The 23,253-nt window shown below is 38.0% G+C and overlaps 2 protein-coding genes across 2 annotated transcripts in view; one reads left to right on the forward strand and one right to left on the reverse strand.

Moving 5' to 3' along the window:
• Nucleotides 1-3,839, forward strand: part of chd1 (chromodomain helicase DNA binding protein 1) — a 40,726-nt gene extending 36,887 nt beyond the window's left edge. The window contains exon 35 of the mRNA XM_057818373.1: nucleotides 1,389-3,839. Coding sequence (XP_057674356.1) covers nucleotides 1,389-1,671 — 283 coding nt within the window. The 3' untranslated portion in view covers nucleotides 1,672-3,839. The remainder of the gene's footprint in view (nucleotides 1-1,388) is intronic.
• Nucleotides 3,840-9,068: 5,229 nt separating this feature from the next.
• Nucleotides 9,069-20,882, reverse strand: reep5 (receptor accessory protein 5). The gene is made up of 5 exons (XM_057819821.1): nucleotides 20,667-20,882; nucleotides 20,364-20,457; nucleotides 9,625-9,763; nucleotides 9,356-9,524; nucleotides 9,069-9,284 (listed from the first exon to the last, which is right to left on the reverse strand). The coding sequence occupies exons 1-5, from the start codon at nucleotides 20,782-20,784 to the stop codon at nucleotides 9,235-9,237; spliced, it is 570 nt and encodes a 189-aa protein (XP_057675804.1). The 5' UTR covers nucleotides 20,785-20,882; the 3' UTR covers nucleotides 9,069-9,234.
• Nucleotides 20,883-23,253: the final 2,371 nt, after the last annotated feature.

Consider the following 23,253-nt stretch of genomic DNA (forward strand, 5'->3'; position numbering starts at 1 on the left):
TAGGCTAAAGTTCCTATTGTTGAAAGCACAAAGGTGGCTAAGTTAAATGGTTGCACTTCCTATCATGCATTTGGGCAGAACAGTTAAATGGCTACAGTATCATTTACTGACAGCTCAACAAATGCACTAGATGGCCATATTTAGTCACAATATACAAAGTCACATTTATCCTTTAAGAATTACAAGTCTTTCTATCCGTTGATCCCTCTCACAGAAAGAATGTTAATAATGTAAATGGCCTCTTGAGGATTTATTGTCATAATAAACAAATAAAGTACTTATGTACTGTATGTTGAATGTACGGTATATTCGTCCGAGTTTTATTCTTTTTTTTTTTTTTTTCTTAATGCATTGCCAAAATGTATATGATCGGGAAAAATTATCGGGAATGATTGGAATTGAATCGGGAGCCAAAAAAAAGCAATCGGATCGGGAAATATCGGGATCGGCAGATACTCAAACTAAAACGATCGGGATAGGATCGGGAGGAAAAAAACATGATCGGAACAACCGTATTATTATTATTTATTTTTTTTATAAGATCTAAAAGTTTTTGGAGTGAAAGCAGTGAATTAGTCTTTTTTTTTTTTTTAAGTCACATTGGAGATGAAATTGTTGGCTGTTTTCAACAATGTGCATCGAAAATACATTGATAGACTGAAAATGGTTCAATATTACATGAAATGTCTTGTTTTCTCATCCATATGTGTAATTGCTCTTTACCTAAAAAAAAAGTTTTATCCGATTACTCGATTAATAGATAGAATTTTCAGTCGATTACTTAATTACCAAAATACTGATAGCTGCAGCCCTACACTGTACTTCCTGGTCTCACGCGCACATCGGCCACTATTTTCGACAGCAAAATACGGCAACCCCACTTGAACAGTGTCTCTGCCTCATCTGCGTTGCCAATGCAATTGATAGATAATAAAATATAGACACAACGACATGGATTTTTACCACTTTCCCACTAAAATGACTGTGAACCAGCTTTCTAGTCGCCGGTTTTAATATATGGACTACATGTCCCAAGATCACCCTGGGCTCACGCAGCCAATTGCATGGGACTTGGGGGATCTAACGTAGCACATTGAGGTTGCTATTTGATTATATCTAGTGCGGAAGTGTTGTCGGAGCATTGAAAAAGTTAACATACGCCGCAAAAGTCACGTATGCTCATTACTGCAGCTGTCAAAAGAGCCAGATCCGGCTCGCGAGCCATAGATTCCCGACCCCTGCTAATCCAAGTACTACAAGTGTGCGCACCTAGCCATTAAAGTATTATGTCTTTTGACTGAAACTTCTTAATGTTTTGTCTTTGATAAATATTTCTTCCTTGCTTAGACGTCGACTGTGACAAATTGATTGACATGTGCGCCTTGCAGACTTTACAGCGACGGTAAGCAACGAAAGCTAGAGGAAGCGCGCCCCGGCAGAGACCACCGGCCGGACCCGAAAGATCTCTCGCACTCGGACCAGCGCTCGTCTTACCGCTACCACTCGGACTGGCAGACGGAGCAGCGGTCCTCGGCCGGCGGACCCCGCTCCCCCCGGGACCAGCGCTCCCCGTACGACTCGCGCTCCCCGTTGGGCCACCGCTCTCCTTTCGACTACTCGTCCGACCACAAGAGCACACCGGAGCAGATCTGGAGCGGGCGCAAGACATAACAGGAGCTACCCGGGCTGGCTAACGCAGCCCACTCCACTCCCCCCCGGTGCCTTACAGGGAAACTGTAGAAAGCACTGTGCCACGACCGGAGATGAACGCTAAACGGCGCCTCGAAACCAGGCAGCAAAGAAAGAAAAAAAAAGACAAAAAAAAAAATCATAGCATATTTTTGTATTTAAGAGTTCAACGCTGCACGCAGCACATTTTTTGTTATTTTTTATAAAGTTTCCTTTTCTTTTTACCTCTGGACACAATCGACCCTGAGCGCTGCCTCATACTCCCACCGACCCGTGACACTGGATCCTGCGTTTTGACTGTTGTTCATGTCCGTCTCTCCATTTTTATTCAAATGTGATTACCTTATTTAAGTGTTAAGTCAGTCGAAGCGTCAGACGTCACACCAATCAAGCTGACGTAAAGGTCCAGACTGGGCTCAGGCTCGCTACCTGACGTACCTCATTTACAGAATTTCTCAGTTGTTGGTGAGAGGAGTAATTTAAGAAGATTTTAGCTGTAAAAAATGCATTTGCTTTCGACATTTTATGAGCAATTTCTTCCCTTCCGTGACCTTGTTTGTATATTGATGTAAGATAGTAAATCGGTGGTCTCTTTCCTCAGGCTTTTTGGAATTTATTAAGATTTTACTTTATCAACTCAGGCAACTTTTTTTTTTGTTCCGCGACGAGTTTCTGTATCATAGTCCTTTCACGCTTTCAGAATGTAACTTTTTGCTAAAGGGAAAGTTTGTTTTGAGTGCTTCTTTGTTGAAATCAGTCTAAAAAGACCTGCTTAGATATTTTTTTCCACATTTGTTTCTCTTTTCTGTTTGGCATTTCGATGTAGGCAATAATAATGTCAATGTTCTATGCAGCCAAGTATATTTGTGGTGAACCACCTAAACGAATGAAGTCACTGCTACGGTTCGGTGTTGTACATAATTTCCCCTCTATATTTCAAATTTACACTGAGAGTGCATGGATTTTTATGAACCGTTTTTATATAGTTGTTTATGAAGCCATTAAAATCAATCACTGTACTCTTCAACTAGCGCCGAATATGATTACTCGTTGTATTCGAATGATTCTGTGCGAGAGTAATTGGGCAAGGGTTTAGGTTTGGTCTCAACATTGGTAGGGACGATATGACGGCATAACATTTTTTGAAGGGAGCGGGAAATCAGGGCTACATTTCTCACCAATATGGACCTAATTAATTGATAGGCTGGAATTTAGTCGATCAATTATTTTGATTTATTGTGCATTGATCAATGCAAAATATTGAATTTTACTAGCTTTCATGTCTATTAGTTCAGGTGAAACCAAGAGCGTAGGTTTGCATAGGGTTACAGTGCCCTCCATAATTATTGGCACCCCTGAAAAAGATAGGGCTGTCAAACGATTAACATTTTTAATCGAGTTAATCACAGCTTAAAAAATAATTAATCGCAATTCAAAACATCTATATAATATGCCATATTTTTCTGTAAATTATTGTTGGAAGGGAAAGATAAGACACAAGATGGATATATTTTAGGGCTGTCAAAATTATTGCGTTAACGAGCAGTAATTCATTTTTTTAATTAATCACGTTAAAATATTTGACGCAATTAACGCACACGTCCCGCTAAGACAGTATTCTGCCGTTTGCCAAGTTTTACAGCAAGGCTTTTTGTGCTGTCTAACAGCGAACTCTTGTGGTCGCTTTGCGACATAACACCATTTACCATTTCTTGCCATTTCAATATGGCTGCACGACGTCTCGGGCTGACGCCTACGTTGTAATGTTGTGCTTATATGATCCTTGGACAAGATTTGTCCGTAAGTATGGTTGTTGTAAAGAATGTACATATTATGTTAGTAAGCGAATTGTTATATTTTTTGTATGAGACGCTTCTTGTTTATGTTTAGTGAACCTGTATAGCGTGCTAAGCTAACGTTGTTGCTAATGCAATGCTTGTGTACTGTTTTTTTTGTAGTTTTACGACGGTCTAAAGAGGACAATGGTTTGAGGCCATTTTATTAATAAATCAGATGAAAAAGGAAGAAATCTGATTATTAAGGCGTCGTTCACTCTAGCTAGCGTCGTCTAGCTTTGGAAAAAGTAGACGCTTCAGAGTGAGGACAGCATAGACAGATTTAAATGACAGTAGAGTGAAATGCCCACTACAGTCCTTATTTACCGTATGTTGACTGTATATATCCATCTTGTGTCTTATCTTTCCATTCCAACAATTTATTTTACAGAATATACATATAATTTACAGAAAAATATGGCATATTTTATAGATGGTTTGAATTGCGATTAATTACGATTAATTTTTAAGCTGTAATTAACTCGATTAAAAATTTTAATCGTTTGACAGCCCTAATATATATATATATTCAACATGCAGTACATAAGGACTGTATTTGTTTATTATAACAATAAATCAACAAAATGGCATTAACATTCTGTTAAAGCGATCCATGGATAGAAAGACTTGTAGTTCTTAAAAGAAAAATGTTAGTACAAGTTATTGAAATTTTATATTAAAACCCCTCCATGTTTTCGTTTGAATAAAATTTGTAAAATTTTCAATCAAAAAATAAACTAGTAGCCCGCCACTGTTGATGTCAGTAATTACTTACACAATGCTCCTGGGTGCTGAAGCCTATAAAATCAGTCGCACCCAAGCGCCAGCAGAGGGCAGCAAAACTCCGCAAAACACAACAAGTGGGCCTTTCACTCTCTGTCATTTAAATCTGTCTGAGCTGGGCAAGTGCGTTAATTGCGTCAAATATTTTAACGTGATTAATTACCGCTCGTTAACGCGGTAATTTTGACAGCCCTAGTTTTTTAGCTTCTAGTATATATATATTTTTTAATTCAAATAATATGGGACCTTAATGGAAAAAAAGAAAAATCCAACCTTTAATATAAGTGCATTCATTCAGTGGGGGAAAAAATCCCACATGAAGAAAAAATTATTTGACATCAAATAATGTGTGTCACAATTATTTGCACCCCTGGTGTTAATGCATTGTACAACCCCCTTTTGCCAACAGAACAAGGTCTGGGGACTGAGATGGCCATGGAAGGAGCTTGATTTTGTGTCTGGTGAACCATTTCTGTGTAGATTTGGCCATATATTTAGGGTCATTGTCTTGCTGAAAGACCCAATGACGACACATCTTCAGCTTTTGGGCAGAGGGCAACAGATTTTGATTTAAAATGTCCTGGAATTTCAAAACCTTCATGATGCCATGCACCCTAACAAGGTTCCCAGGGCGTTTGGAAGCGAAACAGCCCCACAGCATCACTGACCCACCCCCATACTTCACAGTGGGTATGTTAATGTGTGTGAGATATTGGACTGTGCCAGTGATTTCTGTAAGTCTTTAGCAGACACTGTAGGGTTCTTTTTTTTACCTGAGTATTCTGCGCTGAACATTTGGCATCATCTTTGGTGGACGGCCACTCCTTGGGAGAGAAGCAACAATGCCAAACTCTCTTCATTTATAGACAACCTCTGACTGTCGATTGATGAACACCCAGACTTTTAGAGATGGTTTTGTTTTTTATACAAATCAACAATCCTTGATCGCAGGTCTTTAGACAGCTCTTTTGACCGAGCCATGATGCACATCAGACAGTGCTTCTCATCAAGACAATTCTCAACAGGTGTGTTTTTTATAGTGGGCAAGGACAGCTTTAAACAACTCATCAGTGATTGGGCAATGTGCACACACCTGACTTAAATAGTTTGATAAAAATTGGTTTCAATTGCTCTATAAGTCTCCTTAGGCAGAGGGTTCACTTATTTTCACGCCTTCTGTCATTGTTTGCATACGATCCTCATTCAAATATGAAAACCTATAAATGTTTGGGTGGTTTTAGTTTAAGCAGACGCTGTATTTTCATCTGTGTGATTTTGACTAAGATCAGATCACATTTGATGGTGATCTTATGCAGAAATGTGAGAAATTCCAAAAGGTTTAGATACTTTTTCATATCACTGTACCAACTTTTCAGGATGCTCAAATTGTTCCCACCAACTTTTAAGCAACCATATTTGCTTTATATAATTAGTTAAGTTATATAAGTAATTTAGATTGTCTTCTTGCAAGGATGGAATAAATCCTGCCATTATTAAGTTCATTATTTTCATTATTTTCAGAATTGCATTTATCCCTTTTCACTTGCTTAATGTTTCAGTCCATCTTTTCTGCCCCATACAAGTTTGATTGGCTGATGACTTGACCCGCCCCCTCCCGCTAAACAGACGCCCCACTGACAGCCCGACAGGAATACCACATGCCGCCGCCTCCTTCGAAGAGGAAGGATATAAGAAGGTTTTTTTTTTTCAAGCAGCAGCCTCTGTAAGTACTGTAAAAAGACGTAAATGTTGTGGAGGTGGGGCAAACACCACTAATTTTGCTGCTGAAAGTCCGACCTGCATCAGAGTTAGCATAGCATTAAACTTGCTAGCCGCCAAAACTACTGTGGTCAGGCCAGCCTCCAAAAGGAACAGAAGTCAAGCTAGCCGTCCCTCAATTAGATCATTATGTGCATTACGGTAATGCAAAATAATTGCTGGTCATGTGATGCAGGACGTTTATCGGTATTCATTAGCTAGCACTGCGACAATCGATTAACTCGAGTAATTCGATTAGAAAAATGCTTCGAATCAAATTTTGTTGCTTCAAGTATTCGTTAGAGTGGCGTTGGAATGGTTTGTTTTGAAAGTGTTTGCGTTTAGTTTTATTGATTTGGGTGGATACACTGCCCTCTAGTGGCAACAGTGAATATTACATCACTCATTTTACATCATAGGCAGAGTTTGACTTTTGTGGCAGGGTGGGGGGGGGGGGGGGGGGTAAAATATGTTGATGACCCCGAAACACGGGGGTCATCCCCCATGACCCTAGTAAGGATTAGCGGCTCGGAAAATGAATGAATGTATATCCATCTTGCTTCTTCTGTCCTCAGGTGGTTTATGCTAAGCTAAGCAAATGACCGTCTCTAAGGTGCTAGTCACATGATGTTCGAAAAATAATTTTGACCCATTATAATCTTTTTTTTTTTGTTATTGTCATTCATTTTTGTTGTTGTATTGCTTTAAAACTTACTATAACAACTAACCAACTATAGACAGCATTTTACCGGCAAAGTCTTAATTTTAAATTCATATATAGGAAAGTCAATCCACCTACCAGGGGGGGATTTGTCCCCCGGCCCCCTCCTTAATCTCCGCGTATGGCTGAATTCAGCTGCTCCCTGTTAAGGCCAACATAAGGAATGTTTTGAACTAAAGTTTTTTTTATGAATTTGTAACTTAGTTTATAGGTGTATTTAGCTATTTTTTTGGGATATGTGTTTGAGCGATTTGTTATGAGCATTGTAAAAAAAAAAAAAAAAAAAAAAAGGCATTTTATAGCATTTAAGCTAGTGAGCTTTGGATATGATTCAAGTATTTGTTTAATGAGCGTGGCATTGTAATGGTTTGTTGAATGTTGTTGTTGTGAAACGGTGAATATAATATTCTTAACTCATTTAACATGGTTAAATCCAGCAGCTCCCTGTTAAGACCAACGTAAGTTAAGTTTTTGTTTGAGCAAAATTTTTTTTTTTATGCTTTCGTAATTTATTTTACAGGTGTATTTAGCCGTTTTTTGTGGGAATATGCGTTTCAATGATTTGTGAAGAGCATTTTCAAAAAACGTTAGCATTTTATAGCATTTAAGCTAGCGGATTTTTGCTAAGCAAGTTAGCCAGTTGCTCTGTTGTTGTACTTAGATCCTCCTTTATTTATTTTTTGTATTGTTTGAGGCCAAGCTCAGGTATTTTAATTCATTTATAAATGAAAGTGCAATTCTGCATACTTTGAAGAAACACTCAGGAATTTTATTTTGAAAGTGCAATTTTAGCAAGCCTGTTTTACATCTCCTTTAATTCATTCTGCAACACATTAAATGTTCCTAATCCGATGACTCGATTAATCTATCAACTAGTTGGTTCGAATAATCTACTGCTATAGGGCTGCAGCTATAGATTATTTTAGTTGTCGATTAATCGATGAACTAATTAGTTCGAATAATGGAGTCATTGAATCAGGGCCGGCCCAGGCCATTTTGGGGCCCTGAGCAAAATAATGCAAAGGGGCCCATATTTTTGGCCCACCATTTCTTCAGAGTGTACTGTGAAACCCATACATCCAATCCAACCCATACGTCCATATTTTGTTGCACTGCATACTTCAAACTTCTCACCCTAAATGATTGTCAGTAATTACAGTAGATAGCGCTAAACCTTTTTCTAAAAGAGGAAAGAAAGAAGAATTTTTCTAAGCTTGTAATCAAGTATCAAAACTCACAAAAGTCAAATAAAGCAAACTGTAGTAAACAAACAAAAAAAATTAAACAATTGCCAGATTGGGGGCCCCCCAAAGTTGTCAGGGGCCCTAAGCAGCTGCATAGTCTGCGTTTAGGCTGGGATCGGATAAGGAACATAAAAAATTAAAATACCTGAGCTGAGCCTCAAATGGTATAAAAAAATAATAATGAGGATCTATGTGCATAAGCATTCAGTAATGTCCACGATAGTGTCATGTCATAATTTTGACGATCTTATGACAGTCTTATGACACCGCTGTCAAATAAAGTGTTACCTAAAAAAATCAACTATAAGCCACAGGTATCAAAATGAAGGAAAAAAGTAGCGGCTTATAGTCTGAAAATAACGGTAGTTCGAATGATCGAGTAATCGGATAAGGAACATAAAAAATTAAAATACCTGAGCTGAGCCTCAAACGTTATAAAAAAAAGAAGAAAAAAGAGGATCTGTGTACAACAAAAGAATATTTAGCTAACTTACATAGCAAAAGGCCGCTATCTTAAATTCTATAAAACGCTAATGTTTTTTTTTTTTTTAAAACAATGTTCCTAACAAATAGTTCACATATTCCCACAAAAAAACGGCTAAATATACCCATAAACTACTTTACAAATGCATTTAAAAAAACATTAGCTCAAACAAAAACTTAGCTTATGTTGGTCTTAACAAGGAGCACCTGGATTGTGTCACGTCAAATGAGGCAGACTAGAGGGCAGTGTATCCACCCAAATCAATAAAACTAAATGCAAACACTTTCAAAACAAACCATTAGAATGTCACTTTAATTAAACGAATACTCGAAGCAGAAAAATTGAATCCAAATATTTTCTTTCTAATCGAATACTCGAGTTAATCGATTAATCGTTGCAGCACTAGACTGCTACAATAATTGATAGCTTCATCCCTAATTGTATGCCTATTGCCATCAATGGCAATTTGCTAAACGTGATCACCGAAATATTAGGTAACGCTTCTTAACGTGATGATATCATTCATGTTGTCGTGGCGGAAAACATTCAACCAATTCCAGTTAGAAGTTTATTGGGTTCACCCAGGGTTGATGTACAGTTACTTGTCAAACAAGTACTGACAAAGGGAAATGGCTTTGACGTTACACAGCAGACAAGTCATCCATTAAATACAACAAGGCAACATTATTTTTCGTAACAGCTCTGCAGAAATCGTCCCGGTTAGGAGCTCTTCTTCTCCTCAAACATGATGTTGGCGGTGGCTTTTTTGGCTGGGAACACACACGAGAGTAAAGTGTCACTGATGTTGAGTCACTTGACTGGTAAAATGTGTATGACTCACCTTCATCTTTAAACTTATCAGCAGCTTCTGATGCCTTATCCTTAATGTTCTTGACCGCGTCGTCTATCTTGGCTTCGTTCTTAAGGAAAAAGGGGCGGATGATGCGGTTGTAAATCTGGACCGAGCCGTTGGAAGGAGTCGGAGCCATGCACCACACCAGGAAGGCACACTGGCAAACAGGAAAAGGATGGGCTCATATATCAAATTGACCAGGATATTTGATATTGATAGCGGTGTCAAAACAAAAGAGCAGACGACACCCAGGTTACCTTTCCGATGTAGTAAAATGGGAACCAGGAGAGGAAAATGTCCGCAAAGAACTCAGCCACGCTGAAGAGCCCGTACACCACCCAGTAAGTCAGCCATTTTGTATCGTCATCTTTGGTGGCACTTTCTATAGCCTTGATGCTGCAGGAAAGATGCAAACATCAAGATTTTGATGCTAAATATTTTTACAGCACAAACAACTGACACCACTTTTAGCTGGTTTACCTCAGATTGACCTATAAAAGAACTAGGGCTGCAGCTATCGAATATTTTAGTAATCGACTGAAAATTCTATCGATTAATCGAGTAATTGGATAAAACAAATATATTTGTAGGTGAAGAGCAATTATAAGTATCCATGAGAAAACAAGACATTTTATCTAATGTTGAACCATTTTCAGTCAATCAGTCTTTATTTTCGATGTATATTGTTGAAAACAGCCAACAATTGCATCTCAGATGTAACTAGAATTTTAAAAAAAAGACTAATTCACTGCTTTCACTCAAAAAACTTTTAGATCTTATTAAAAAAAATAATAATAATTTTACCTAAAAATGCCGTTACGCTTGATAACACACATCACTTAAAAGTTAGGATTTTTTTCCACGTGTTTCAATTGAATTTCTCTTTGTGTCAAGCCTTTTTTAAGTTCTAGTTAAGTTTTAAGTTAGTCTAAACCGTAAGTCCTGATAGGATTTTGAGTTTTTGCAGTGTTCAAAATAAATGTATGATACAGGCTGTATTGGAGCACATTAGGGACCAGTGCTACTTGGTGTTTTATCCAGCAATGACTACTAAGCTAAAATTGATAGTTAGCATGATAAGTTTTTATTTTACACCCTCATCACTCCACAATGCTATGTTATGTTAAAGCCTGTATGTAAGACACGTTAGCCACGCATCAACAGTGGTCATAATTAATTGAAACTTAGCCCTCCCGCAGGGCTAACGTTACGTGAGCTAGTAGCGACAGTAACGTTAATCTTATTTATTAGCGCTTAGCGCTCTACTGCTTTAAGATGGCGGCTGTTTACTAACGCTGCCCAGATGCAGCAGAGTCTGTCAATGTGCATCTAGCTCAACATACATGTGATCTCTATGAGACGCATCAGACGCTACCTGTACCAACGTAGCATCGTGAGGGCTAGTATTTAGCAACGTCGGCGTCGTTTGTGGCGGCTGTCGGCTGTAATAAGTTTTTTTTGTTTTTTTTACCTTCTTCCTCTCCGCACGTGACAGCGCGTTGTCCCGCATTAAAAGTAGTCCGAGCAAAAGGTGATGCTTAGAGCTGTCAAAATAAACGATTACTCGAGGTGAATAAAATTACTCGGATCAGTTTTTAAACTCGAGTTGCTTGAGTACTCGTTTCAGCTCTAAAAAGAACTGTAAATACAGTGGGACAAATAAGTATTTAGTCAACCACTAATAGTGCAAGTTCTCCCACTTGAAAATAATATTATAGAGGCCTGTAATTGTCAACATGGGTAAACCTCAACCATGAGAGACAGAATGTGGGGAAAAAAACAGAAAATTACATTGTTTGATTTTTAAAAAATTTATTTGCAAATCATGGTGGAAAATAAGTATTTGGTCAATACCAAAAGTTCATCTCAATACTTTGTTATGTACCCTTTGTTGGATATAACCGAGGCAGAACGTTTTCTGTAACTCTTCACAAGCTTTTCACACACTGTTGCTGGTATTTTGGCCCATTCCTCCATGCAGAGCTCCTCTAGAGCAGTGATGTTTTGGGGCTGTCGTTGGGCAACACGGACTTTCAATTCCCTCCACAGATTTTCTATGGGGTTGAGTTCTGGAGACTGGCTATTCTGCATAGCCAGGTATCGGGGCCAAAAATGGTATCGGTGCAACACTGATGCTAAAGTTTACAGCAAATGGCTAACTTGCATAACAAAAGTTCACTAGCTTAAATGCTATATAATGCTAATGTTTACCAGATAGTTTCTGGTGCACACTAGAAACAATCGGGTGTGCACCAAAAATAAGCTCGTAAAATTAGCATTGTATAGCATTTAAACTAGTGGACCTTTGCTATGCAAGTTAGCCAATTGTTTCAAACATTACCATTATATAGCATTTATGCTAGTTGACGTTGCTATGCAAGTTAGCCAGTTGCTGTAAACAGTAGCATTACAGTATATAGCATTTAAGCTAGCTATGCAAGTTAGCCAATTGTTGCAAATGGTGTACCATATGCAGGCTATTTTTAGACCGTGACGTCGCATCGTAAAGCGGAAGTAAAGCCGAAGTGGGACATTATAGACCCGCCCTCGCATAGACCCAACGTAAAAAGTGCTACTTTTCGCCGGTAATCTTTCAAAAACGAACATGCCGATCACGCATTGCTTTTTTGGAACTTGTAGAAACGACTCTAGACATTACGACCATGAAGGATGTTTTCCTCATACGTTCCCGGAAACCAAAAACTCGCGAGGAAAAAATGTGAAAACCGAATCAACTTGCGCGGTCTTTCACACCAGCTCGGCGAATCCATTCACATTTCATATGCAGTAAACATTATGTTGGGTTGGCATGGTCTTTCAGAGGACAAAGAGGCTGACAATGAATGACCTGAAAAAAATTACAATGGTATCTGACTGCCACTGTTACCGTTTCTGTTATATATATATAAACAACTTTAGTAAGGGGGAAGTGTAAATAAATTATAGGATTAAGATGTGTTATCAATGAAAAAATTAAAAGTGTTCGTTGGCTGTCACTGAGTAGCATTTGCGATCGCTACACAAAGCTAACTAAATTACCCCCAAGAACGGTAAGAGACGTAGGACAACCAGAGGATATATAAGAAAGACAGGGCTGATGGTAAAGGATAGCTTGTTGAAACCGGAGAATGTCATTGTCAGTTGCGTCGATAAAAAAAAAAAAAAGCTAAAGCTATGCTTAGGTCGGCTCGTTTTTTTTCGTCTTTTTCAGCCTTCGACACTAAAGCCATCTCTTGAACTGAACATTTTTATGTTCTTCCACATCTATGCCAGTCAATTTGGCACCAGGCACATCATTTTCGGAGAGAATTGTAGGTTTAGCGCTGTAAACATCTCCTTCGTACACGATTTCCATTCATTTCCTATTAGGGACAAACGGTGGCTTGTCCTAGCTTTGTCCTAGCTTAGCAACAGTAGCTAATGCCATGAATATTAATGAGCGGAAGTGACGTGTTGCTTGCGGTACGCCATTGCTAACTTGCATAGCAAAGTCTGCTAGCTTAAATGCTATATAATGTTAACGTTTGAAACAATTGGCTAACTTGCATAGCAAAAGTCCACTAGCTTAAATGCTATATAATGCTAATGTTGACCAGCTTGTTTTTGGTGCACACCAGATTGTTTCTAGTGTGCACCAGATAGTTTCTGATAAACATTAGGCTTATTTAGCATTTAAGCTAGTGGAATTTTGCTATGCAAGTTAGCCAGTGGTTGTAAACATTAGCGTTATATAGGATTTAAGCTAGCGGAGTTTTGTTATGCAAATTAGCCAATTGTTGCCATGTTGCAAATTACTAACTTGCATAGCAAAGGTCTGCTAGCTTAAATGCTAAATAATGCTAATGTTTACCAGATTGTTTCTAGTGGGCAACCAAAACTATCTGGTTTGCACCAAAAACAAGCTGGTAAACATTAGCATTATATAGCATTTGCTATGCCAGTTAGCCAATTGTTGCAAATTGCTAACTGGTATAGCAAAATTCCACTAGCTTAAATGCTGTATAATGCTAATGTTTAAAACAATTGGCTAACTTGCATAGCAAAAGTCCAATATCTTAAATGCTATTTTTTGCACAACCAAAGTCCCCTAGCTTAAATGCTAAATAATGCTAATGCTTACCAGATAGTTTCTGTTGCTCACTAGAAACAATCTGGTGTGAACCAAAAACAAGCTGGTAGACATTAGCGTTATATAGCATTTAAGCTAGTGGACTTTTGCAATGCGAGTTAGCCAGTTGTTTTAAACATTAGCATTATAAAGCATTTAAGCTAGCGGACATTTGCTATGCCAGTTAGCAATTTACAACAATTGGCTAACTGGCATTGCTAATGCTAATGTTTACAACAATTGGCTATTTTGCAAAACCAAAGTCCACTAGCTTAAATGCTAAATAATGCTATTTTTTACCAGCTTGTTTTTGGTTCACATCAGATTGTTTTTTCTAAACTTATCTGGTAAACATTAGCGTTATTTAGCATTTAAGCTTGTGGACTTTGGTTGTGCAAAATAGCCAATTGTTGTAAACATTAGCATTACATAGCATTTGCTATGGCAGTTAGCCAATTGCTGCAAATTGCTAACTTGTACAGCAAATATCCACTAGCTTAAATGCTATATAATGCTAATGTTTAAAACAATTGGCTAACTTGCAAAATAGCCAATTGTTGTAAACATTAGCATTATATAGCATTTGCTATGGCAGTTAGCCAATTGTTGCAAATTGCTAACTTGTATAGCAAATATCCACTAGCTTAAATGCTATATAATGCTAATGTTTAAAACAATTGGCTAACTTGCATAGCAAAAGTCCACTAGCTTAAATGCTATATAATGCTAATGTTTACAAGCTTGTTTTTGGTGCACACCAGATTGTTTCTAGTGGGCAACAGAAACTATCTGATAAACATTAGCATTATTTAGCATTTAAGCTAGTGGACTTTGGTTGTGCAAAATAGCCAATTGTTGTAAACATTAGCATTATATAGCATTTGCTATGGCAGTTAGCCAATTGCTGCAAATTGCTAACTTGTATAGCAAATATCCACTAGCTTAAATGCTATATAATGCTAATGTTTAAAACAATTGGCTAACTTGCATAGCAAAAGTCCACTAGCTTAAATGCTATATAATGCTAATGTTTACAAGCTTGTTTTTGGTGCACACCAGATTGTTTCTAGTGGGCAACAGAAACTATCTGGTAAACATTAGCATTATTTAACATTTAAGCTAGGGGACTTTGGTTGTGCAAAATAGCCAATTGTTGTAAACATTAGCATTATATAGCATTTGCTATGCCAGTTAGCCACTTGTTGCAAATTGCTAACTGGCATAGCAAATGTCCGCTAGCTTAAATGCTATATAATGCTAATGTTTAAAACATTGGCTAACTTGCATAGCAAAAGTCCACTAGCTTAAATGCTATATAATGCTATTGTTTACAAGCTTGTTTTTGGTGTACACCAGATTGGTTAAATTTATTTTATTTCTGTCAAAGAACCTTTTCAAGCTACCAGATCGGTTAAATTTACAGTATTTTATTTTGTGTCGATGTGCCTTTTCAAGCTAAATTGATTTTTTTAAAACACTACAAAACCAAAATGTTCAAACTGATATTTGTGTTGACAGCTCGATGAGTTTCAACACCGTCCATTAAGTGGGTCGGTCTTTCAATGACTCCCGGGCCACCCCACCCCAGTCCCCCCCTGACTGTGTCAATACTCAATACACCTCTGTTGGGGTTGGGTCACATCATAATCCTCTCACTCCCAGTCACACCCCCATAAGTACAAACACACACAAGGCTGTTGAGAGATGACGTTTATGCAAATCAACAGTAAAGTATAGGTTGCTGTGTGTTTAGACTTTTCTCTCTCCACGCCATGTCCTTGAATTGTAACACGTAAAAAAACTAACACTAATGTATCTAGTTCTTTTGCCCTGACCTTCAAATTGGTTTCACTGCGGCCCGCAATCTGTTTGTGGGATTGTAGGCAATCGCGTGAGTTGTTGCTTAATGAAAAAAAAATATTAAACTCGGTGTCTCATGATTGTACAACAAGGCCTAGTTTTGTCTGAGCTTTTAAGTTTGTAACATGAAACTCCTTGTTTGTGTTCAAAAAGTAAACAAAACATTCTTAAAAGTTATGTGTATTTTTGAACATTTTTCAAACTTGTGACCTGGATTCAGTAATTAAAAAATAAAGGAAAACAACTAATGAGTTGGTTGTGATTTAAATGCGGAGAAGGCAGATGCGCTATACTGCTGACGTTGTGGACTGAGTGAAAATGAAATTATGACGATAATTTTATGATGCGGATGTCCTGACCACAATTTTTTACACCCTAGTCTGAGTCACTTGATTTTAAGCATCTAATTAGGCCGCAGCCTGATTCCTCAAGAGATGCATTGAGAATGAAAAAAAAAATCAAATAATTGGTCATTCAATTACAATTAATCAGTTCTAATTTCAATATGCGACGGTAAAATACAGGAATACTAATACCTTGATTAAAGAAACTAATGTATTGATGCGTTAAGCACAATCATATGACGGACGCCCAAACGAGAAAAAAAACAAGGAATATAAAATGTCGTACTGTTAGTATGAGAATACAGCGATCCCTCGTTTTTTGCGATTAATGGGGAACCCGCTGCAAAACGTGAAAAACCCCAAAGTAGCAATTTTTTTAAAATTGTGTATTCAGATTGTGCATTGGAAAGAGATACATATAAGACATGTTTTTTCACTTTTTTTCCCCAAAATTTCCCCAAAACTTATGTGAATATAATAGGGCTGCAGCTATCAATTATTTTAGTAATCAAATAATCTATCAACTAGTTAGTTCGAATAATCGAGTCATTGGATTACGAACATTTAATATGTTGCAGAGGTAATTTTAGGACATGTACGGTGGTGTGAAAAAGTATCTGAACCTTTTGGAATTTCACATTTCTGCATAAAATTACCATCAAATGTGATCTGATCGTTGTCAAAATCACACAGATGAAAATACAGTGTCTGCTTTAACTAAAACCACCCAGACATTCATAGGTTTTAATTAGGGTTGTTCCGATCATGTTTTTTTGCTCCCGATCCGATCGTTTTAGTTTGAGTATCTGCCGATCCCGATATTTCCCAATCCGATTGCTTTTTTTTTTGCTCCCGATTCGATTCCCCGATCATATACATTTTGGCAATGCATTAAGAAAAAAAATGAATAAAACTCGGACGAATATATACATTCAACATACAGTACATAAGTACTGTATTTGTTTATTATGACAATAAATCCTCAAGATGGCATTTACATTATTAACATTCTTTCTGTGAGAGGGATCCACGGATAGAAAGACTTGTGACTTTGTATATTGTGACTAAATATTGCCATCTAGTGTATTTGTTGAGCTTTCAGTAAATGATACTGTAGCCATGCACAAATGCATGATGGGAAGTGGAACCATGACTGTGCGTAGTGCTACCAATTGATATATCTTCTCTGCGTTGGGAAATAACATAAGGTGTTAAGAAAAAGATCAATTGCTACATTGCTTCCCCATATTGCTTCCCATGATATTTGTGATTGTAAGGAGAGGGATTGTAAGGCTTTAGCCAATTAAAAAAAGGCTCCAAAGGCTGCCAAAATTCATTCTACTCATTTTACGCTGCCTTTTATCTCTCTATAAAGGTAAAACGGCGTCATTACAGATTGAGCGCGACAATGCGTGAGTGGATCGTGCGGCGCATGCATTAATTGCGTTAAATATTTTATCGTGATACATTTTAAAAAAAAATAATTTCCGCCGTTATCGGGATAAATTTGATAACCCTACCTTAAGCCTAAACTAAAGACTCTGGATGAGTGTAACATATTATGTCTGTAACGTTAAATACAATCAGAAAACGATTTAACTAAAAAGTATATATTAAAAAAAGGCTTGGCCGATATTTTTTTGCCGATTCCGATACTTTGAAAATGACGTGATCGGACCCGATCGATCGGGACATCTCTAGTTTTAATATTTTAATGAGGACAGCATTCATACAATGACAGAATGGAGAACAATAAGTAAGTAAACCCTCTGCCTAAGGCAATACTTTTCCAATAGAGGGGCGGGTCCCCCCAGTGGGGCGCAGAGTGATGCTGGGGGTGGCGCACGTGACCTTGGTGAACACACTTTTTTGCCGAACTAGAATAAAGTGTAATTGCACATCTGCTGAGTGGATGGCAGTAGAGCCGGGTGGTATACCGAAAATTTACCATTACCGAAATTCTTCACGATAACCGACGTAATTTTGACCATATCGGTAAATTCGGTAATTGAATACAACAATAGAATGTAATCTTTTCATCCCGCTTTGACTCTGTGTTATGCGGCTGTGTTCATTCCCCTTTAAGAAAGCAGTCAGTGTGCTTATGTATGAAGTCACGTGGTTAACAAGAACTCAAACAGAAACCTGGTAGGCTAACGCTAACGGCTAAGGCTTCTGCGAACTTTCACCCGACATTAAGACTCTTGGTGGCCACCAGACGTGCTTTCACCCACTGTCCTCCCTGGTTCTCACACTAAAAGGCAGCAGCACTCAAAGCAACATTACCCCGCGTGACTTCCAATATTCTAAAATAGCGACAATCAACAAAAAAACACTGCAACGGCCAACTATTTCTTCACTAAAATACGCAGCAACTGTGTCCGTCTCATTTGCAAAGAGACAGTCGCTGTTTATAAAGAGTTCAAAATGTGAGGCGATATTACAAACGAGACACGCTGACATATCCGACCAGATTACAGGGAACTTTACGCAGCGAGAAATTGAAGCAACTTGAAGCTAGTTCAATTTCACAGCAGCAGTATTTTGCAGGAGCCCGAGAGTTGAAAGAGAACGCCACAAAGGCTAGTTGCGAGATTGTTGAAATTGTTAATAAAAAAATAATAAATGTGAAAAAATGAAAATGTGACACACAGAATGGGTTGCTAAAATTGCTTAAATATATTGTTCTACGTAAAGGGCGTCAGCCAAGTTCGGCCCCCGACATTTTTACTACACCAAATCTGGCTCCCTTTGCAAAAAGTTTGGACACTCCTGGATTAGGGTGTAAAATAAAAACATGATAATGCTAACTGTCAATTTTAGCTCAGTAGTCATTGCTGGATAAAACACCAAGTAGCACTGGTGCCTAATGTGCTCCAATACAGCACAGCATTAATTTTGAACACTGCAAAAACTCAAAATCCTATCAGGTTTAGACTAATTTAAAACTTAACTAGACCTAATAGCTTGACACAAGTGGAAATTCAATTGAAACACGCAGAAAAAACACCTAACTTTTAAGTAGAGCTGGGAATCTTTGGGCACCTAACGATTCGATTACGATTCAGAGGCTCCGATTCAATTATAAAACGATTATTGATGCACCCTCCTTCTTTTTTTTTTTTTTTTTTTTTTTTATGTTTTGTACATTAGTTCCAAAATTGTTCAAAAATACTCTCAGGCTAAACCAAACTACTATTTCAGTATCAAGTTAACATATAGCAGTAAAAAAATATACAAAAATAAATAAACAGTAAATAAAAAACTCCAGTCCCCATTCTGTATCAGCAGCTTTAAACTACATTCAATTAATTTAATGTTGTGAATCAACCGTTAAAGTTGTTAAAATTGCTCCCGTTATTCCATAATTTCCCTTTTGTCTACTTTCGACATGTGAAAGTTTTAAAACTATTTTAAAGATAGATTCAAGTCAATATTTTACCGATTTAGGAGTATTTTAGATAAAAAGTTAATTAGGTTCGCTTGGAAGGTTCGCTACAACAGCCTTGCAGGGAAGTGTACTGCTTTAAGATGGCGGCCGTTTACTAACGCCCGCATCTAGTAGATGTGCAGCTAACGCTAGCGAATCTTTATTGCATCTAGTCCTATATAAATGATATCTACCGTCACATTATGTGGACGTACTTTGTAGCAGCTTTTCGGCAGCAGTCAGGTATATTGTTGTGTTTTTTTATCTCGTGGCATGAGTTGAGCTAGAGCTGCGAGTTGAGCATTGGCATTACCCGAGGGGCCGGGTAATGAGAAGCATGATGTCTAGGTACTCTCGCTTCGTTCCTCATTGCGACCCGAAGACCGCGCGGCGCACTGAGTGTGTTGTACTTCCGCTTTACTTCGCATATTTCAATAATCGGAATTCGGATGTTTGTGAATCTTTCTCGAATCTTTCACGGCTGAATCGCGAATAATCTAAGAATCGGAAATTTTGCACAACTCTACTTTTAAGTCGTGTGTTATCAAGCGTAATGACATTTTTAGGTAAGAAATATATATATTTTTTATAAGATCTAAAAATTGTTGGAGTGAAAGCAGTGAATTAGTCTTTTTTTTTGTCACATTTGAGATGCAATTGTTGGCTGTTTTCAACAATGTACATCGAAAATAAAGACATTGATTGACTGAAAATGGTTCAATATTACATGAAATGTATTGTTTTCTCATCTATATGTATCATTGCTCTTTACCTAAAAAAAAAAGTTTTATCCGATTACTCGATAGAATTTTCAGTCGATTACTCGATTACTAAAATATTCGATAGCTGCACCCCTAGAAAGCAGTGAATTCAATTTATTATTTTTTTTCAAGTCACATCTGAGATGCAATTGTTGGCCGTTTTCAACAATGTACAGTACATCTTAAATAAAGACATTGATTATCTAAAAATGGTTCAGTGTTAGGTGAAATGTGTCTTGTTTTCTTATGTTTATTTATAATTGCTCTTATCTTAAAGAAAATGTTTTATTCGATTACTCGATGGATTTTTCAGTAGAACACTCGATTGCTAAAATATTCGATAGCTGCAGCCCTAGCTAACTTAATACATAACTACTGTACTCCAATGCGTTTCGCTATAACTTGACAAGAAATAGGTTATTAGGAAGTGCGTGTATATGTTTGTTTGTGCGGGTGGGTGTGGTCCCTCCTTGATATTGCCCGGTCGACTTACGATATGTAGGCTGGGTAAAGAAAGCCGATGAGGTTGCACAGCAAGGAGGCTCCATAACCGATGACCAAGTACACTGCGATGATCCCAACGATAGCTGGAATACAACAGCACAGCTGCTTGACACAAATAAACTACACCATATCATTCCTTGTTACGGTTTACGCGTCTTTATTTAGAAATGGCTTAAAATATTCACACACACGCTATCGTTATCTGACGGCATTTTACACGTCAGAGGAGCAACGACCGCCACGGTGCTGCTGACTCGCCAATGCAGTCTTTTCTTTTCCCATTAACACTCACCGAGAGCGATATACGTCCTACTAACTCCGGTTTTTGCTTCGATTTTAGCAAGAACGTCAGTCAGGAGGTTCTTCTCGTGGAGAAACTTGTCAAATCTTTCTTTGAGTGCCTGTGCCATGGTTGCTCTTCCTTCCCGGACGAGGATGAATTAGGAAGTTGATCTATGGTAAACTGCGACACTCGTGAAACCCAACACTCCCGTTAGTTGTAAAGCAACAAGGTAGAGAGGATATTAGCAACCGCTTCCGGTAAATGTTTTCAGAATAAAGACAGCATCTTGCTAAAAGCTAAAAGCACGCATTTGATAAATGCTACATTATTAAATGGGGTTTTGCATAGCAAAGGCCCATATAACTGTTTGACCGATCGGCACCGTTCAAATATAGAAACTACCGGAATTTTCGCGCGACACGGGGACTTTTTCGAACAACCCTCAAAAAATTTCCGTTCGTCCGTAAATGCCGATTTAAAAAATATATGGCGGAAAACACAGACAAGACTGAAAAAGCAGTTTCTGCTCTTGCACTCCTCTTTAAAAGAAACTGCTGTATTTTAATCTAAAACAACTGTTGTGTTTGATAGAACAATATGTCTACATGCTGCCATAGCAGATTCATGGCACATGAAGCCCCCGAACTATTTTTAATTTGTCCGTTTTACCCTGAAAACCCCGTTTACATACGTCGCGCAACCGCTTTTGTTTTAACCCAGCAATAAAACAAAGGTAATTAATTATATTTATTATTCAAAATGTCTGTCGTTTTTATCTTAGAATCATTCATTGATGTCTCATATTTCGTTTAAAAAAAAAAACGACTTAAAAAAAATCATTCACTCACATATTTTAAACTTTTAAACAAATTATGTCACAATGAAAAAAATGGCGTCTGTAAAAAAGTCACGGCTATCTACCTCATAACTCGCTTAATTGTAATTTTTTTGTTAGTGTCACATTTTCTCCAATATGTTAGATGATAAATAATTGATCCAAACAAAAAAAAGTTGAAAAAAACGTTTAAAAGGGAAAATATATGAAAAAGAAAATCTCGACCACTCCTTGATGTCTGCGATTTCTGCATCGCGACCCTTGTTATATTACCCTGTTTCACACATAAAAACCCCCCAAAATCCAGCTTTGGCCATTCACAGCTGTGTCTTGACACTCAGTGATTCATACTACGTGGAATTTTTGGATGAAAACAAGATAAGTATGTGATAATATCTCATTAAAGTCATGGCGTCTGTAATTCTGTTCTCGCGTGCTCTCACCTCCAGATAGGGTTTTGCTGTTTAGAATTTTTTTTTTTTTTTAAATGCCCTCCTGCTCAAATTTTTTCTTCCCCTAGAAAACTGAGATTTTAAGCTTTCCAATGATGTATCACACATGCATATCGGACAATTTTGAAAGTTGGCTAAATTGGGGGTCTCAGAGCGGAACTTCAAGTCACCTGAGTGTTTTCCGCCATATATATTTTTTTCAAAATGTATCTAGTCCACCAAATATCACATAATTTGGACATAAAAAATTCCGGGATGGCCAGGGACAGAAAAGTTGTATACAGAATTTGGAAAAAACTTCACCAAAAACGGTCCCATTCATTTTTAATGGGATGCCATTGACAGCCTTTTGAGTCCAAATTTCCCATTCATTTCCAATGCCGTTTACTTTGCATTGACGCCCATGTAAACAGATGCCAATGAGGACGATGCACGTCAGTGCCATTGACAGCCATGTATGTCAATTCTATTGATGCCAATGTACTTGGATTCCATTGACGTATATGTAAGTCAAAGCCATTGGCGGCCATGCGCGTCCAAATTTCCCTTTCATTTCCAATGGCATGTACATTGCATTGACGCCCATGTACACTGATGCCACTGACGGCCATGTATGTCGATTCTATTGATGCCAATGTACTTGGATTCCATTGACGCATATGTACGTCAGTGCCATTGACGGCCATGTACGTCCAAATTTCCCATTCATTTTCAATGGTAAAAAACCTATGTCCCATGTATGTCCATTCTATTAATGACAACGTACTTGGATTCCACCGACGCATATGGAAGTCGATGCCATTGGAAGCCATGAACGTCCAAATTTCCCTTTCATTTGCAATGGCATGTGCATTGCATTGACGCCCACGTACACTGATGCCATTGACGACCATGTATGTCAATTCCAATGATGCCAATGTACTTGGATTCCATTGACGCATATGTAAGTCGATGCCATTGACGGCCATGTGCATCCAAATTTCCCATTCATTTCCAATGACATTAACATTGCATTGACGTCCATGCACACTGATGCCATTGACGGCCATGTATGTCGATTCTACTGAAACCAATGTACTTGGATTCCATTGATGCATATGTTAGTCCATGCCGTTGACGGCCATGTACGTCCAAATTTCCCATTCATTCCCATTGGCATTTACGTTGCATTGACCTGATATCATCAGGACATGTCCCAGAAATGTCCCCAAATCAACAGGTAGTGACCGGATAGTGTCCCCGAAATGTCCCCAAATCAACCTGGGCGGGCCTAAGATCTGTGGCAAAGCCCCATAGTAATTTCTCCAGA

This window comes from Corythoichthys intestinalis, chromosome 17 (assembly GCF_030265065.1).
Source record: "Corythoichthys intestinalis isolate RoL2023-P3 chromosome 17, ASM3026506v1, whole genome shotgun sequence".
NCBI classification, from domain to species: domain Eukaryota; kingdom Metazoa; phylum Chordata; class Actinopteri; order Syngnathiformes; family Syngnathidae; genus Corythoichthys; species Corythoichthys intestinalis.